Here is a 17884-nt window from a genome sequence, read left to right as displayed (position 1 = left end):
TGATGTTGATATAGAGAGAGCACAGACAATACTTGTCACCAGATGTAAAAATAATCTAGAAGTATTTAGTTATGCATCATCCTTACAGCATTTACACATAAAGGTAAACTACCTGACTATTCCTAACATGGAATTGGATTACAAAATTAACACTATCACCTGCAACAGGAACTGGACAGCAGGCACAGGGCTCACCATCCATTCATACACTAAAGTTTCCACAACTCCTGCCTTCTGAAGTCAGTGATACGGGATGATTGGCATAACTAGCTAAACAACACCAAAATATCTTATTTATATAAAAGCATCAGTCTGATACTAGTTCAGTTGTAGACTGTTTCATGTCCATTTAGCTTAATTAGCAGCTTTTGGTGTATAATATGCTTGGCCTTTTATTTGATCAGTCAAATAGATGTTGTTGCCATACTTGAACACTTGCAGTTATGGTCTGTCTGAAAGAGCAATAGACTGACAGAGTCACAAGTGCTTTGCTGAACACCAAAGTTATCTATTGTCCATTAAATAGCCATCATTCAGGTCTCAAGGAAATTTATCAACACAAACCACAGTCCATGTTGGAGCTGGCACAGAGGCTGAATATTCAGGTTGAATAAAGAGCAGGACATGCAGCAGCTCAGTTTCCAACTTCCTCATGACTTAGCTCTCCATCTACAGCATAAAGAGATATCCGTTCCACATTCTTTAAATGCATAAGGCATCATGGAAGCTTCACTTTACAGTAAAGTGAGACAATTGACAACTCCAACTGCTGCAAAGAGGTGCAAAGAGAGCTACCCTGAATATTTTTCATGCATGCAACTTACCAACAAGGTGTCACACCAGTCCTCAGTCCACGTTCGAACTCTGCTCCAGCCAGCATTAAGGACACACAGCTTCTCCTCCAGGACAGCCTCACTCCCTTCCACCAGAGACTGGAGTGCAGTGCAACTTTCTGTGATGCTCTTCAGATCAGCCTTCCTCCTCTCTAGCTCTCTCAGCACATTCTGAAACAAGTTCATCCATTAAAACTGCACTGGTCCCAAACACAAAGGAGGCAGATTTTTACCTCCACGGGAAACAAATATATTGTAGGTGATCTTCACTTGTGGAAAGAATTACATCAACTGTAATTGTCTTCTGTTTTCTCTGTAGGTAGTGATCTCATTTTTTAAGAGAGAGTGAGAGCACAATGCATGTAAGTGTCCTGAACAACTTAGGGACTCTTTTGTCTGTTGTCTTAGATCATGTTCACTGTTTCTTTTCATTATGTAAGTAAAGCAAATGCATCGCACTACATTACAAGTCCATTTTTAAAAGGCTTTTTTCTGCATTGTAAAGCACAAAACAAAAATTTCAAGAGACACTCTGGATCCTCTGTATCTTTTCCTATTAAAGTACTTTTACAGTTGGCAATAATGAAAAGCATGGTAGGCCAATGCTAAATATTTTTTTGGGAACCATCACAACTCATTACTGCAGATGTTCAATTCAGTGGCTACATTTTACAGAATCCCTATTGTTATATTATCTATATAGAGATATGTAAATATATGTATTTTTAGTTCTACCCTTTTTCCCAAGTCATCTCTGCTTTTCAATATTTTTTTAATCTAAAAACCCCACCTTTTTTTTGAAAGTATGCATACTGACATGCAAATTAAGCAATATGTCATCTCTTAAATATCAGGACACAGTTTCCATGTGGAAAACAGACCTTTTACCATATAAGATCACCAATTATTATTGATGATATCTGCCTGCTTAGAAAGTTCTTTGATGCCAGTGTACAGTGTGGTGAAGAATGCACTTAATCACAGCTAGCGTCTGGAGCTCCTTGAACATACTATCTATGAAGTAACTTATTACTTTATCATAACTTATTATCTTAGAATCAAATACTCAAGTTACTACATTTTAAAATTGCCTCTAGAAAACTTGAAAACAGAAAGGACAACTTTGTATGCAACATATAGGACTTGTCCTCCTGCTGGTGCAGCATAAGAGTCTTTATTTGTATGGGTTACAAATGTATGGTACACTTCCAATAAGGATTCACAAGTTTGTTTGGAGAGAAATCTTGGGGATACTGCCACAGCAAAATCCTAGCACTAACAATTGCTAGTCCTGATTGAAATGACTGAGAACAGGTTACATTAGACAAGTTTGCAATTTGGTGAGTTGTCAAATTTTAAGACTACAGATAGACCCACTCCAGAAGTAAAAGGTGACAGAAAACAAAAACTGGAAAGGTCAGCACTGCTGAATTGTATCAACTGACACTTGCTTCTAACTCCTAGTAATATCCAAATTTCTACAGTGGGAGAAAATACAATTACTCTGAAGAAAGTAACATATTTGCCTGTTTCAATTAAAAGCTAACTTGTAGGTGAAAGAAAATAAGGAATTACAGTGGTTTCTTATTTTGCAAAGTCACAATTTTGAAGACAAAGCTGTTTCAATGAAAAGTTACAAACTGAATTTTTCATTGAATGCACTTTTCATTCAATGCAATTTCAGTTTGTTCTACTAGTAAAATATTTGATCCAGTCCACAATTATATTTGCTGATAATTTTAAGAATATTATAATTTTGAAATGTGTAAGAGATACAGTAACTCCTAAATACCCATTAGTACCAAATATGTATACAGTAACTCCTAAATACCCATTAGTACCAAATATGTAGAAGTATCTTAAATATTTCACTGGCATTTAAGGCTGATACAAAATGCCTGAGATGAAACAGATCAGACTCAGTAGGGTACTCTACATGAACTACTGATTCTACTAAAATTTCAGGATGTGGGAGATTTAAGAACAAGTTACAGGGATTTCAATTCACAGCCACTTCTACATAGTATTGCCATAATGTCAGAAATTTTTTCTACCAATATTTAGTAAGCATGCTTACTTTGGCCCAGGCAATTTCTGAATCTAGATCAGAAAGCAAGCTCTCTGAGGTGGACTTCTGCACGAGGTCAGCTTCAGTGGTAGCCAGCCACTCTGACAGAGAGGCAGACTCCTTCCTCATTTTGCGTGCCAGCTGAGTTGCTCTTTCCAGGTCTTGTTTTCCTTCTGTCACCTACAATAAAAAAAAAAAAAAATAAAAAAAAATAAAAAGAGAAAAGAAATTAGATTTTAAAAGATAGCAAACACAAAAGTGCTAGCCAGCTAAAATATCCACCTAAATATATAAAATCCTTGCATCTTAAAACTATCTTGCTTTAAGGAAGGACCCTAAAAGGAAAGATTATAAGCATCTGTATCTTACTATATGACAGAGAATATATAAAAATAATTTTAAATTGAGATACATCTAAAGGAGATAAAGAAACCTGCATACCAATTTATTTATAGCTAGCAATCACCAAACTGATGTTTATCACTTTATTTTGGTCCTTTAGCTGAAACTCAAAGGAATGTAGAGTCTAGTCACTCACATAGGTAAAATTCAATTCCTCCTAGTAATTTGTAAGGGCTGCTAGCAGAAAATTGTAAAGAAAAATTTCACTGAAAATCTAGTCTACCCTTAAAAACATATCAATAACATAAATATGAAATTTGATGTTTGTCACAGTAAAATAATTTGTATTTCACACCAGTTACACAACTAGTCTGGTGTGATTTTAACACAGACTTGATAAGAATTCCAAGCATCATAGTCAGAATCAATTGACATTTCACAATATTGTGCTCTGTTCTCTGCTCAGAAATAAAAATCATAACATTATACTGCAAGTAACTCTGCCTTTCTACCTTTTCTTAATTTCTTATCTACATGCCTTCTAGAATCCACAGCTTCCTGGATATTCTCAAATTCACAAGTGCAAAATTTCCTAGAACCCATTCCGAGATATTACAAGACAGATCCTTTACCCCCAGCTTAATTCATGGAGCACTGAACAAACACAAATCCACTTGGGATTCCACCTTAATTTAGGTAGAGTCCTACCTGCCCAGTAAGGGTTTAACCATTTTTAAACACTTCTCTTGGATAAGTAAATATTCAACTAATAAGAAAATTATGCAATATTTAATGCAGTTCATGGGAAATACAGGTTTGCCTGAATTTTCTGTTTCACACTGAGAGCAACCATTTAGATGGACTACAATTCAAAGCCATCATGACACCCAAAAAACCTGAGGTTGACTTACATTTCTCACATGATAATCTGACCATAAATTATCTTAAAGGACTTTAATGAATGGTAGGTCAGATTTTCCAGGGCAAGCAAAACTCTGTGAACCTTTCTTTCTTCAAGGCTACCTCTCCTCCAGGGAGGTATGTGCAATGTTTAATCTCTCAAATGATTGCTCCTGGATGCAGCAACTAACCTACATATTATCAGCTTTAGAATCAAACTTGAAAAATCATCTAACAGCAGAGAAATGACATGCAGACAAATATTCATACATTTATTTATTTTTCTTACCTGTGCCCCCAAGTCATTGTAAAGAAATTTCAGTGCTGTCAGTTGTTCATCCATCCCTTTAGGATTATCAGTCTGCTGCTTCTGTACAATTTGCCTTCCTGTCTTGATGACAGTTTCAACTTCCAATTTCACCTCACTGAGGGTCTTATAGAGTTTCTAAAAGCACAAATATGTATATTGGTGATCAATTTGTAGTGCAGGTTTTCTGACTCTGATTCCTTTGAGGACCTTAACTTCAAATCGCACTTAAATTCTGATTTCTGAATTAATAGCAATATCTGACAAGAAGATTCCAAACTCCTGATGATATTTTATTCTGATAAATATCCTGATAACATTATATTCTAGCTTTTATTTTCAAAAATTAATAAGATCAATAATTTAACAATGTTTACTCCAAGGCTAATATTGTGATCTGTATTTCATCTTAGTATTTTGTTTTGATCAAATACTACTGACTGTGATGCTTCTCCAGAACATAAGGATGAACCAGGGAAGGGAGTTCATAAAAACTCAGCTGTTCCACCATATCTATGATCAACAGCCCACTGCTTTTATGTCCTACAAGAATATGAGGTTTCTAGTTATCAAGTGCTCTCTTAGCACTTTTCAATGAGCTGCAATAGTTCCATGATGACTTTAAGCAAAATTTCCTCAGAACAGAGTTTAAGCAACAAGAACTAGAAGAAAAAGAAGCATCCCCTAGGATAAGTCATGAACACTGGATACGTACCATGCACTTCTCCAAGTGAGCTTGGATTACATCTGGGTCAGTATCCTTCACATCCAAGACATGAAGTTCTGCTTTTACACCATCCAACACCCGCTTGCAATCTAACATGCGCTGCTCAAAATTGGCTGGTTTCTGGAAAAGCTGATACTTTGTACATACCTCACGGAGCTTTCTCTGTTTTAATAAATATTACATTGAAAGATGGTTTTAAATTAGTATCTGCACTTCAAAAAGCAACCTTTAAAGCATCTCACACCACAGATTATAACCCATCATGCCACCACAAATCCATATATACGGAATTTTGGCTTGGCAAATAATGGTGCCATCACCTATTCCTATTCTCTACCTGAGGTGCAAGAGAGATCTCATTCTGTATCATACACTAAAAATATCCATTCTACTCATATACCGAGACTTGCTGACTTTCTGCACTTATCCCATGACACTTGTGAAATTTAAGCTGCCTTGTTCAATTCATCTAGGGCTGTTCGTATCCTTATGAAAGCACATACTATTTTCTTCTGAGGTTCATCTGACTGCACCAAACAATTTACAGGCTGACATGGCAGGGTGTAAGGGTGACTCACGTCTTTACCTGCAAAGCATCCAGCTGAGTTCCACCACGGGGAGACCTGCATTCAGGAGAAGCAGGAGGGAAAGAGCGAGCACTTTTCTTCAGCTCCTCTAAGGTGGATTCATGAGCTGCAATCTCAGCTTGAATTTTCTGCCATATCACAGAACCAGGAAAGAAACGCATTACAAAATTGCTTGCAGAGAGAGGAAGAGGAACTTTCTTACCACCCACCAGAAGTAAATCTACTCTGTAAAACTTAAACATCACCAGGTTTATTTTAAGTATTCTGCCTTTGGTGACAGATTGCTAGCAAAATTGAAAACTGCTGTTATTCAATACAACCTTAAAAAAAATAAAACCTTCCAGATTACAGAAGATAACACCTAATGCATCAACACAGGACTGAAATTTATTACTAAGTCTAGACTGAGCACTATCATCAAATATTTCCAAAAGTTTTGTAGTGAAGGGCTATACAGAAATACCTGGGCCTCCTGGGGCACCTGAAAGGCATCTATCCTGTCAGTCAGGTAAGATGTCAGCTGTCTATCCAGATCTCCTAAACTTTCCTGCAAGACCTGCAGCATGTGGTCGGTTTCTCGCATGGTCTGAAGCTGTTGTTCCAGGGCAATCTGTCGGCTCACCGCCTGAGCAGGACAGAAAGATGAGACAAAATGCAGCAGTAATTCAACACAAATCACAGAAGACTTCCTCAAAACAAGGAGGAGAGACCAGAAAAGATCCTACACCTGGAGGACTGGCTAAAAAGCATCCTAGAAAGCAGCAATTTTTGAAGTTTGCTGTGGCTTCTGAACCAGCAACTGACAAGCAGTGGAACAGAAGGAGAGTTCTGCTGCTAGATACATATGAGAAACAAAAGCACACCTCTCCTACTACCTCGGTAAGAAAGCATTCTGTTAAAACCACACCAGTTTCAAAAACTAGCTGTTCAATGGGAAACGGGAACTTTGCAATAGACCACAGATCACTGTTGTTTGATATTCACACTGTTAATATTCACATTTCCTTTCAAAACAATAAACTCATTTGGTTATACTGTCAAAACAGAAGTCCACAGTTTTTTTCCTTTATTGCTTCTTCCTTTAACAGCATCTGAAATGTCACTACCAGCACAGAAACACAAATTCCCCACTACCAGCACGTGCATGCACAGACCCGTGCATGTGCACACACACAGATGTGGAGAGCTGTCAAAAGCCCAGTGTGCCAGCGCTGCAGCTGCCAAAGCAAACAGGTTTTTATATGCCAAACCTGTTGTAACAGGAAAAACAGCAGTCAATGCTATCTTAAATGCCAGCACATAGCCCCCAGCTGAGGGCACTGCATTCATGTTGCTCATTGTAATGAGGATGAACTGAAACTCCCTCTATGATTACATTTTTTCATCAGTGACAGAAAACTCCCATCCTACAATTTGGCAGGGGCCTGTATTACCAGGATACAGAACACAAATTACAAACCTGTGCTACCTGAAATACAGCTAGTCTTCCTCTACTTATTAAATCTATAAAAGACTCGACTGAAGTAGGGAGAAGAGGACAACCTAATGGATGAGTAATGAAAAGAATGTTTTCCTCCTGTTCCTTGTTTCAGCATGACTTCTTCCTAGCTATTTCTAAGAGCGGAAATGTCACTTACACTCCTTTTTTACACTCCTTTTCACGCTCTCTTTTACAGTTAGCGAGAAAATCACCAGTATTGATGGCAGTAGCAAGGCGATATTAAGTTGTTAATATTGACCTGTTCCTTGATTTTGGAATTGCCTTTTCGTCAAAATTATCTAAAAAATACCAGGGCATCCCTGCAGTGCAAGCTTGCAAAACAAACTTCACTCATGTAACAAAAAATAGAAAGGCATCTTGCTCTTTGGATATTTCTACAAATTAAAAGCAGCTGACACCAATGATGCTATTTATTCTTTTCCTGTATTGCAGTCTGGTATCTTTGAATTCAGCTAAAAAGAATCATTTCAGACTTGAGCTGAAAAATCCAGCCTACTTCAACCCTCACCCCAAGTTCTTACCAAGTGACTCAACTCCTCATAGCGGGCATTGAAAGCTTCCAGTTTTTCACTGATGATGTCATCAAGAATCCCTCCATCAATCAACGTCTGCCCAAGTTCCCGAATCTGGGTTCGGTTATCAGCTGGGTGACGCAGGACTGATTCCAGGGACTAATTAGAAAGAGTTTTAAAGGTCAAGACACTGAATATTACTGCATTTTCAGAGCTGGAAATCTGGTTGTATACACAAGTTTAACACTTCAACTGTCTTGAGAGTGCTCTATCAGCATAAATCAGTAATGCTTGATTCATAATGGCACAAAGGTGATTTTACTTTTAATTATCAAACTTCACAGCATTTTTGCCTACTTTCATAATTTCAGACCACCAAAGCCCTGGAAGGAATTAACCAATTTACACAGGCCAGGAGAGAGGATACAATTTTATCACAGTACCAAGTATGGCACTACCACATACAGTAAAAGTCCACTTTTGGTGGAGAATCTTACAAATCTCCATTTTCAATTCAGATTAATATATTAATTTAATGTGAAGAATCAGAATATCCAGCACTTTTCAGTATGCTACTGAAGTGCAGAATTTTTTTTTAAACAGAGCTATCTGTAAAATTACTCATCTGATAGAATCATTCTAGTACCTCAAGAGCATCATTGACAGCATCCAATTTATCAGGCAGATTTCCTGTCATTTGCACTCTTTCTTCCAGATTGTTTAGCCAAGCTGTTTCTAAATCAAGATACTGGAGCAGCTCAATCCAACAGGACCACACTTCCTAGGAGCAACAGAAAATAAAAGAATTAGCCTAGAATTCCAGGCATACCTCATATACCCTATGAACAACTTAAAGACATGTGTCTGAGAAATCACCTAAAAGAGACAATTAGAAAACATTGAGAAACATGTCACAGTACAGTATGTTCTAGATAGAAAACACGCAGCTTTATCAGGAAGATACAGAGAAAGGAGTATAGCAGTCACTAACTAAACTTGTGTTAAAACTATCACTGACAAAGATTCATGTAACTATGCAAGAATGTAACAAAATGCATCCAATCCTCTTTGAAAGACAGGACACACACACTCTACCCCAGACCATAATCTCTTGTCCTAATTATTACTGGATTTCAACCTTTAATTTTTGGTAAATTCCTTTTTGCCTTTTTGGAAGACACGTGGATCAGTAACAGGATGGTGAGACAAGTTTACTTATTTGCAAAAGCACCAAATACAATTATAAAAACAAATCTAGATGGTGTCCTCATGGATTCCAAATACATCATTTCAAAGGAAAGTAATCTTGGAAAGGAGTAAAATGCATTTATGCTGAAGCTACCGTACTCAAACATTATCAATGTCCTTCTCCACTCCCTTCTTGTGCCACCTGCCTTCATTTTACAGAGTCACAGAATCACTTAAGTTGGAAAAGATCTGAGAGATCATCCAATTCCAATCTGTGACTAAACACCACCTTGTCAACAAGACCATGGCATTAAATGTCACATCCATTCTTGCCTTAGACACCTTCAGGGACAGTGACTCCACCACCTCTCTGGGCAGCCCATTCCAATGTTTAATCATTCTTTCTGTGAAGAATAAATCTTCCCAATGCCCAACACAAACCTCATCAGGAACACCTTGAAGTCATTTCCTCTCATTCTGTCCCTGGCCTCAGAGAAGAGGCCAAACCTCTTCCTCTGGCTACACTCTCCTTTCAAGTAGTTGTAGAGAGCAATAAGGTCACCCCTCAGCCTCTTTTTCTCCACACTAAACACCTCCAGCTCCCTCAGGAGCACCTCATAGCATTTGTGCTCCAAACCTTCTAACCTGCTTTGCTGCCCTTCTCAGCACCCCAATGTCCCCCTTTTAGCGAGAGGCCCAGAACTGGACAATGCACTCAAGGTGTGCCCCACCAGCACCAAGTACATACAGAGGGACAATCACTTCCCAAGTCCTGCTGGCCACACTACTTCTAACACAGGCCAAGATGCCATTCTGAGCCACCAGGGCACACTGCTGGCTCACATTCCCTGGGTATGTATCAGTATCCTTTTTTCACTGGACATCTTCCAGCCATTCTTTCCCCAGGCTGTAGCACTACATGGGGTTGTTGTGACCCAAGTGCAGCACCTGGCACTTGGTCTTGTTGAACCTCATACCTTTGGCTTCAGCCCACCAAATCAGCCTGTCCAGATTCCTCTGCAGAGCCTTCCCACCCTCCAGCAGATCAATACTCCCATCCAGCTTGGCTTCATCCACAAATTTACTAAGGTTAGGACTTGAGAACCTCAACCAGAACATCAACAGAGGAATTGAACAGATATTTCTAAGCAGAGAGCTATCATTCTTGCCTCCAAAGTGTGGCATTTCCCCCGGATCCGATTGCACAGTAGCTGGTAGTTCTCCAGCACAACATTCAACTCAGTTGCCAGGTCCTGACCACTGGACGGCACTTTGGTGGCCAACATCTTGATGTTGTCCTTGAGAATCTTCACCCTCACCTCCTTCTGCAACACATCCTCCTTCGCTCTCTGTCAAAAAAACATGTTACACTATCAACCTTCAATTGCCTCACACTCAGCTACTCACCACTCAAATAACAGTTAAGCAGTTTCATATTGGAGGTCTTGCTGCCAATGTATTTCTTGGGCCTGGACATAACAAAATACAGCACTAACTTGCATGGAATGCAGGTCATGTTAGCAAGTGGTGAAAGATCCTGTTTCATTAAGTATACAGATATATTTACCATTCATGGATTGTTCATTAAAAAAATGAACAAAAAAATGCCATTACTCAAGGCAAAAAAAAAAAAAAAAAAAAATCAAGTTCATTGCTATTTCTATCATGCAAATACGAAAAACAAATTTACCAGAAAAATAAAATAGACGTTTGCTAAAAAACAAGTATATCAGGAAGAAAAAGGTAAGGTGAATTTACAGAAATTATGTGTCTCAGAGCTCAGTAACTTATCTCCCCCCCAAACTTATCCAGGAAAGATGATGTAATTACCCAGGACATGTGCAATTACAAAGCTCGGACCTCCCTCACAGCTGTTGGATAAGGAACACACAAAAAGGACAGCTAGAAAAATTCCTTCAATCTAACTACACTCAGAGGAGCCTGGCACCACATTTACAGGGTAAGTACAGCACAACTCCCAGCACACAGGTCAGGAGAAACTGGATTGCCACTTGTCAAATTTTGCCTTAGCCAGAACTGAGGAAGAAGGATAGCTGGAAGACAGATCAGGCAGATCAGTCTGAGTCTCCCCGCTGAGACAAATAAAAGGCTCCGGAAACTGAGACTGCTCCATATCCTTCCTTTCAGGTTTCAAGAACAATTTTATGAAATTGAAATACCTCTGATAAGTAAGACATTGCACTATATAGTAGAATTTAGCACAATTTTTGTATATATATTTCAAGATGTCATCTAGATGTAAGGCAATAAAAAAGTCAGTTAATAGAATGGCAAAGAATATAAAATTTTGAAAATATATTTTATGGCAGGATTTTCAAAAGCCACACAGCCTTATCTTAAACTTATTCCTCCTTAAACCTATTCCACCTGTCAGCAGGAGTTCCACTCTCTGTTCAAATGAGAGCATATGCAAAAATGAGTCATATGCAGAGAGTGCTTTTTCCCACTCCTACAAGTAGTCCCAGGATAATATTGTTACTGCAAATGAAAGGGAATTTTAAGTGTTACAATAAGCTTACAGGCTCACTGACATAACTGGCATAATATACACAATATAATCTGGATTTGACAAAGGTAAATGTGCTAAAAGTCTCACAGATTTGCCAGTGAAAAGAAAGCTCTTTCTTTCCTTGGCTTGTGTTCAGCCAGCTGTCAGACTATGCGACCTCAAGTGGCTTCAAAGGGCATGAATATATTAAAACTCTTGTTAAGGACTGCTTCAAAACCCTTTCAAAAGGGACAACTCAAAACTTCAAATGGCTTCATTAAAGCACTTGTAAGGGAGAATTATTTTTTTTAATTGTCCATCAAGTAACAGTATAGTGGATACTCACAAAGTGTACACAAATAAAACCATTTATGAAGCTATGACTGAACTCTTAGATTAAAATGCAGGGAATTATTTACTCTGTACATGTATCCAAGAAAATTATCTGTTCAACTGACAATGTTATAATGAGACAAAAATATCTCCTTCCTCTCCATTTACTTGGTCACCAGACTCAAAAATAACAGAGGCAGGGACCAGTATCACTCACTGATCCTTATAAAAAAAAAAAAAAAAAAATCACTGTTTGCAACAGATGATGAACACATTACAACACACCTGTTTTAAAGTGATTTTCTAAATGTGGAGTTAGAATATTTAGGGGACAAGAAACTGAGAACCAAGTGATGGAAGCAGAAGAATGTTTTCACAACCACTAATTTAGTTAGAAATACAATATGACACTATACCTTTCTCAAGATTTGTCTCCTGCAAAGTTTTCCCATACTCCTAATGTTTAATATGCTATACATAAAAAAGCCTGACTCAACAGCTGAGCAAGCTGTTATTTATTATGAACTCCCTATCCCTCATGGCCAAAAAGAACATCTGCTTTTATAGTTTATGCTTTAAAAATCAAAAATTCCACACAGCCAAGATGAAAAATACTACTAATCTTGTCTTGACCTGAGCTCCTTTCCACAAATATAATTCCATAAAAGGTCAACCCCCAAAGCTTTAAGGTTCTGTTTCTCTTTAATCAGGCCTCTACAATGAGCTGGCATTGCTGACCTTCATTTCCTCTACTGCATTCTCTAGCTCTTCAGGGGACTTGTATTCAAAATCTTTCTCCAAATATTCTTCTTCAGCTTGGGTCATCCATTCTTGCATCTCTGCCAAATCCTTCTTCAGATTTACAGCTTTTTCCTGACTTTCAGACAGGCGATTTTTCTGACTAATGATCTAGAATCCAAGGTAGAGAAAGAAATAGCAGTTTTGTTACTTAAATGTCCTTGTACATGTGAAAAAACACAAGTCTTTGTTAAAATATTTTAGTACCAAAACGCGTTCAGGCCTTTTTAATTAACAGAGCACTTTTACATGCACACACAAACTTACGAACCCTTTTTAGCAGATCAACAAAACCTAAAAGTGAGGGAAGGAGAAATATGACCTTTTATTCCTCCTTCATTGAACATAAACTGGTAACAATCCCTGGAAAAAGACAGAATAAAATCCTCTTCTGATTACAAGTACAGTATCGTTAGATATATCATTATACTGAGCAATAAAAAACTCTTCAGGGCTCGCTTCTTTCCACAACCCAGATACTCTGGATTCTATATCAACAGCAAGGCTCTCTAACACAGATTTTCATCAGTAATTGCAACAAAATAAATGTTTCTACTGACAGCAGAAAGCTTCCACCCAAAAGAAACAACCAAATACACCAAATTTGAGTGGTAGTCTATTTATAGCTTTTTGTTTTTCAAAGCTGCTTGGAAACCAATAAAAATTATACAGGGACAGCATAATATTCCAGTCTTTAGAAACAAGAAAAAAAGGTCAGATCTTCCTCCCACACTCTCCAGAAAGAGCAGCATAAAGCCAAGTGAACAAATTAATTTTTAATTACAAACAATTATAGAGTTTATTTTGCTCGTTCCAGTCAGGTACCAAGAAATGTGCGCATTCAAGCTGGGCTTCAGCCACTTTGACAGTGAAACAAGTAAAACATTCCCATCCCACTGTTTCATTGCTTCACCTCCTCTCAATCCTCACAATGCCACACAACCTCGCAGCTGCAGCAACAAGCAAGCACCAGGAACACGTGGAGAACTCACCTGTTTGCTCAGCTTCTCCCACTGAGTCTGGCAGTCTACTAGCCTAGACTTTGTCCAAGCATTTATGCTCGCAATAGGCTGAGCTCTTAAAGCAGCCTCTACTTCTTTCATCTCTTTCAGTGATGGTTCAATTGTCTCCATTTCATTGATAAACATCTAAATACACATCAGAGAAAAGGGATGTTGTTCTTCAGCAAGATTTTACATTAATTTATAACCTTATTGATAATTTTGCAACTTTTAATTATTCCAGAGAAAGTTTTTGGAGCAGATCAATGCTGTGATCAGATCAATACCAGACTGCTTAAAATAATCCTTCAGTGATTCAAAATATCAGAACTATGCAACCGAAGAACAAAGTACAGCTTGCCATACACAGCGTAAACTTTTTCATATGCCAACCATCAACATCAAAACAACACAAGTTTGAAGATTACATGCACTAAATATTCTATTTCTGGTGTACCTCAATTTATATTCTTCTCCTGGAAAAAAGCATTTGAAGGTACACTGTAATTACTCACTACAAGACAAAATTCGACCTAAGTGTGACCATTATGTGACAATGACTAGCCAGGAATCTTCCTTACAAAATTATAAACTCTAGGACTTTGATCAGTTATTTGCTTCTTACTTTTAAGCTACACTTGGAAATTTAATGCAGAAGGCACTTTTCACCCACAGATTCAATTCCCTAATCACAAAAAATTGGGAAAAATATATAAGCCTTTTTAGAGGAAAAACTTGTAGATAGGTATTTATGACTACAGTGAAGACCTTAAAAAAACACGAAATATTATAGCTGCAAAAAAAGGAAACCAACTCAAACATGCCCTGAAGAAATAAAAAACATTTTTTCTTGTGGGCTTAATGTGCTATGAACAGTACTTATTACAAGAAAAATAATAAAGAAGAGATGCTACTTGTTATTTCAAAAGACTCCTTGTAAGAGTGAAACTCACTGTGCACTGGTCAAGTTGCCTTTGAAGTCCTTCAGTATCCCCTTGAACAGCCTTTTCTGTCATCAAGAAGTCTTTCACTCCATCCATCCACTTCTGAACAACTTTAGAGTCAGTCTAAATCAAATATAGTAAAGAACATTGATTCATTGCTGTGATGAAGAATGTATGGCTGTTGCACTTCAACTTCTAGCAGCTTCCAAAGGGTGTTCTACAAGCTGCTGGCATAGTCTTAGTTTGGAATCAGACCAACTTTGGTTTAGTTTTTGGGTTTGTTTTATTGGGCTTTTTGGGGAGAAGAAGAGAATCCTAAATTTCTCTGTTCTCAAATTTATATGAATAATAAATTCATAATAGTGATATTCTTCCACCCACCAGAGCATGGTTTAAGTGACACAAAACTGTTCCAGGCAATCCATCACACCAAAGCACGGGATCAGGTAAGGAGGAGAGCATGGTTTCAAGAATTATGTGGTTACTCTTCACATGAAGGACCTGTCTGAAGGCTGAAAATATGCCTAAAACTATGATAAAAAAATGCATGACTGTTTCCACACTTGTTTGAAAACTGCACTCCAAAGGAAAAGAGACAGCCCTATAAAAATTCATATGTGGAAAAGAGGAGTGGACAGTGCTAAACATACTTTTCAGGTAGAAACCATGCTGAGAAAGCCATTTGCATAAGCAAGACACATGTAAAAGGAAAAAAATACAGAGGAACAGACTAATCACTAAAATTAAAAAAAAAAAGCCTAGCTGTTTGAGGCCAATAGTACAATACTGTACTCACTAGAGCAAGTCTTGAGGAAAAAAAATAAACACACCCAATTTCAGAATTACGTGATCTAACAATTGGCAGTTCCTTATACCCTGCAATGAGGTAGGAAGGGAGGAAGGGAAGAAAGGAGACAGAGGCATTGCCATCTCCTTCCCATGCAGTCATGGATGTTCCAAATCATCCTTACAAACAAAACCAACACAAAGAGGGCTCTTATTTCCCCTGGTTCAACCAACTTATGAGGCTGACATTTTTTATTAATATAGCTGGACTTTTACTCAATATTTTTGGACTATTTGGTTGGAATTTTTGATAGATATCATCTATCCTGACACAATCATCATCATAGAACAGCTCATCAGCTTCACCTTCTAACTCTGCATGTCACAGAGGAGGAAAGCATACACTTCATTTTCTTAAAAACCTTACACTGTGTTTTCAAGATCAATATATTACACACTGTTTCTCAAAAAATATCTGCATTAATGAAAACCCATTAGACTAAGTCCATGTTTATTTTTAGATCACTGCTACCATTAGAGGTCAAAGTCATGGCATTTTCTTCATTCCTTCTCCATTTTGATGGAATTTCCTGCAGATGATTAGCCTGAAAATAATTTTCTAAAAAACAGGCCCTATGATGCTTAACAGTGAACCATAGCTTAATGTAAAAAAATATGTATTTATAAAGGCTGCCTTTTGACAAGGCACTATAGCACACAACTAATTTAGCATTTTTTACATATTTACATATTTATTTACATAAATAGCTGAAGACAATTAAGTGGGATTACTCAGACACACATTTAAATAACTTGCTGAATCACAAACCAAGCCTACAAAGTTTAATTAAGTAAATGTTCCTACATTGCACAGGTAAATAATTATCAGTGGTCAGTCAAATTACCAGTGTAGGCTGTTGATGTACAAGAGTTCACAATTTTTAGACATGAACATCCTCGTCATAGAATGGTCTGGGTTGGAATAGACCTTAAAGATCCTTCAGCTCCAACCCACCAGCCATGGGTAGGGAGGGTCATCTTCCACTAGATGCCATCGAAATGGGCCTTGAACACTTCCATGAATGAAGCATCCACAGCTTCTCTGGACAACAAGTTCCAGTGTCTCACTGCCCTCACAATAAAGAATTTCTTCCTAAAATCTAATCTAAACCTACCCTCTTTCAGTTAAGAGCCCATTATCCCTTGTCCTTTCCCCACAAGCCCATGTAAAAAGTTCTCCTTCATCTCTCAAAGGTTCCCTTTAGGTACTGGAATGCTGCTATAAGGTCTTCCTTATAGATCTTCACTTCTTCAGAATCAGTTTTTGACATTTATTCCAGGCAGGAACAAAGATCAAATGTGCTGAATCTTAACTTGTTCACTCCTAGAAAAACCACATGATGTACAGCCATGCAGCAGATTTAAAAGATCTGAGAGTGATATATAACCAAAGACACAGCCAGCCATATATTACTAGAGGTATGATAAAAGAATACAAGATAAAGAAAATTTCTTCCAGGAAAAAGAAGATGCAAAACTGATAAAATGAGCCTTGTCTACTCCTCCCATCACATGAGTACTACAGTCTACTGGTAAATCATTACTCCTAGTTCGTGTCACTAATGCATGCACTGTCAGCTTGGGGGAGCCTCTATCACAACACAAATAACAGAAGAACCAGCTAAGCACAGGACTCACAGGCAGATCTGCCACTGACATGCTCATCAGGCTAACAAAGGTATCTTAGTCTGCTCACTGTTAAAATGAAAATATTTACTCTGTTTCTTTTCAAAAACCCGAATGTGAGGAGTGTTGTCTTGGGAAATGTCAGTTTTTAAAGGTGATTTAGGGGAAAAAAAAAAGAAACATTAAAAATAAACTAATACTTCCATGTAGTTGAACATAAACCACATGTTGTCCAAGCACTGACATTAACTTTTTCTTTTTCTCCCCATGTAAACTTTTTTCCCCTTTAATAGCCAGGGGCTTCAACTCCTTTTTAGCCAAGGAGATCCTGCCTAGCCATTCTCCAAACTAATCTTGTGTTTGGCATCTGCACCAGGACCATACACTAAGGCTGCCATACCAATCTTTCCTGCAGTACAAGTTATATCCTGGCGTGCCTCATGTTGTCCACAGCATTTTTATTCAACTTGTTCCAGACTATCATTTTTAATTTATACAGTATTAGACTACAAAAATCTCCATATAGATAAGTACCAAAGGAAAAAATCAGGGAATATAACACAACAGTCCATCCACTGACAGCTTTACGAAACATTTAGAAAACACAGAAATTGCATACTCAAAAATACAGTTCATAAGACAACACAATGTAAACCCCATATTTCAACAGATAGCACCAGTAGGGATTTCTTTCATTTTCAGTTACTTCATAATTACAATAATGGTTTAATATTAATAAAGCAACCATATAATAATTGGATCCATTGTTTCTTCTGCTAGAATTTCTTTTTTGGCCTCTGTAATTCCTTTTAAGGTAAAGGAAAGTTTTCTAACATCTTGCTCAGGACATAATTCTGTTCTC

General features: G+C 37.7%; 1 protein-coding gene across 4 annotated transcripts in view; it reads right to left on the bottom strand.

The window, feature by feature from the left end:
* The window catches only part of UTRN (utrophin), a 340805-nt gene that overhangs the window by 218424 nt on the left and 104497 nt on the right, over positions 1-17884 (bottom strand). For all 4 annotated transcript variants that reach the window (XM_063151512.1, XM_063151511.1, XM_063151513.1 and 1 more), the window contains exons 23-34: positions 14560-14673; positions 13598-13753; positions 12546-12716; positions 10135-10314; positions 8424-8558; positions 7787-7936; positions 6228-6389; positions 5764-5892; positions 5166-5339; positions 4433-4588; positions 2911-3081; positions 825-1004 (exon numbers count right to left, since the gene is read on the bottom strand). In XM_063151512.1, the coding sequence (XP_063007582.1) occupies positions 825-1004; positions 2911-3081; positions 4433-4588; positions 5166-5339; positions 5764-5892; positions 6228-6389; positions 7787-7936; positions 8424-8558; positions 10135-10314; positions 12546-12716; positions 13598-13753; positions 14560-14673 (1878 nt within the window). The remainder of the gene's footprint in view (positions 1-824; positions 1005-2910; positions 3082-4432; positions 4589-5165; positions 5340-5763; positions 5893-6227; positions 6390-7786; positions 7937-8423; positions 8559-10134; positions 10315-12545; positions 12717-13597; positions 13754-14559; positions 14674-17884) is intronic.

The sequence above is a fragment of the Melospiza melodia genome, chromosome 3, assembly GCF_035770615.1.
Source record: "Melospiza melodia melodia isolate bMelMel2 chromosome 3, bMelMel2.pri, whole genome shotgun sequence".
Lineage (NCBI taxonomy): Eukaryota > Metazoa > Chordata > Aves > Passeriformes > Passerellidae > Melospiza > Melospiza melodia.
The sequence above is the reverse complement of the archived record's forward strand: the minus strand, read 5'-3'. Positions and strand labels throughout refer to the sequence as shown.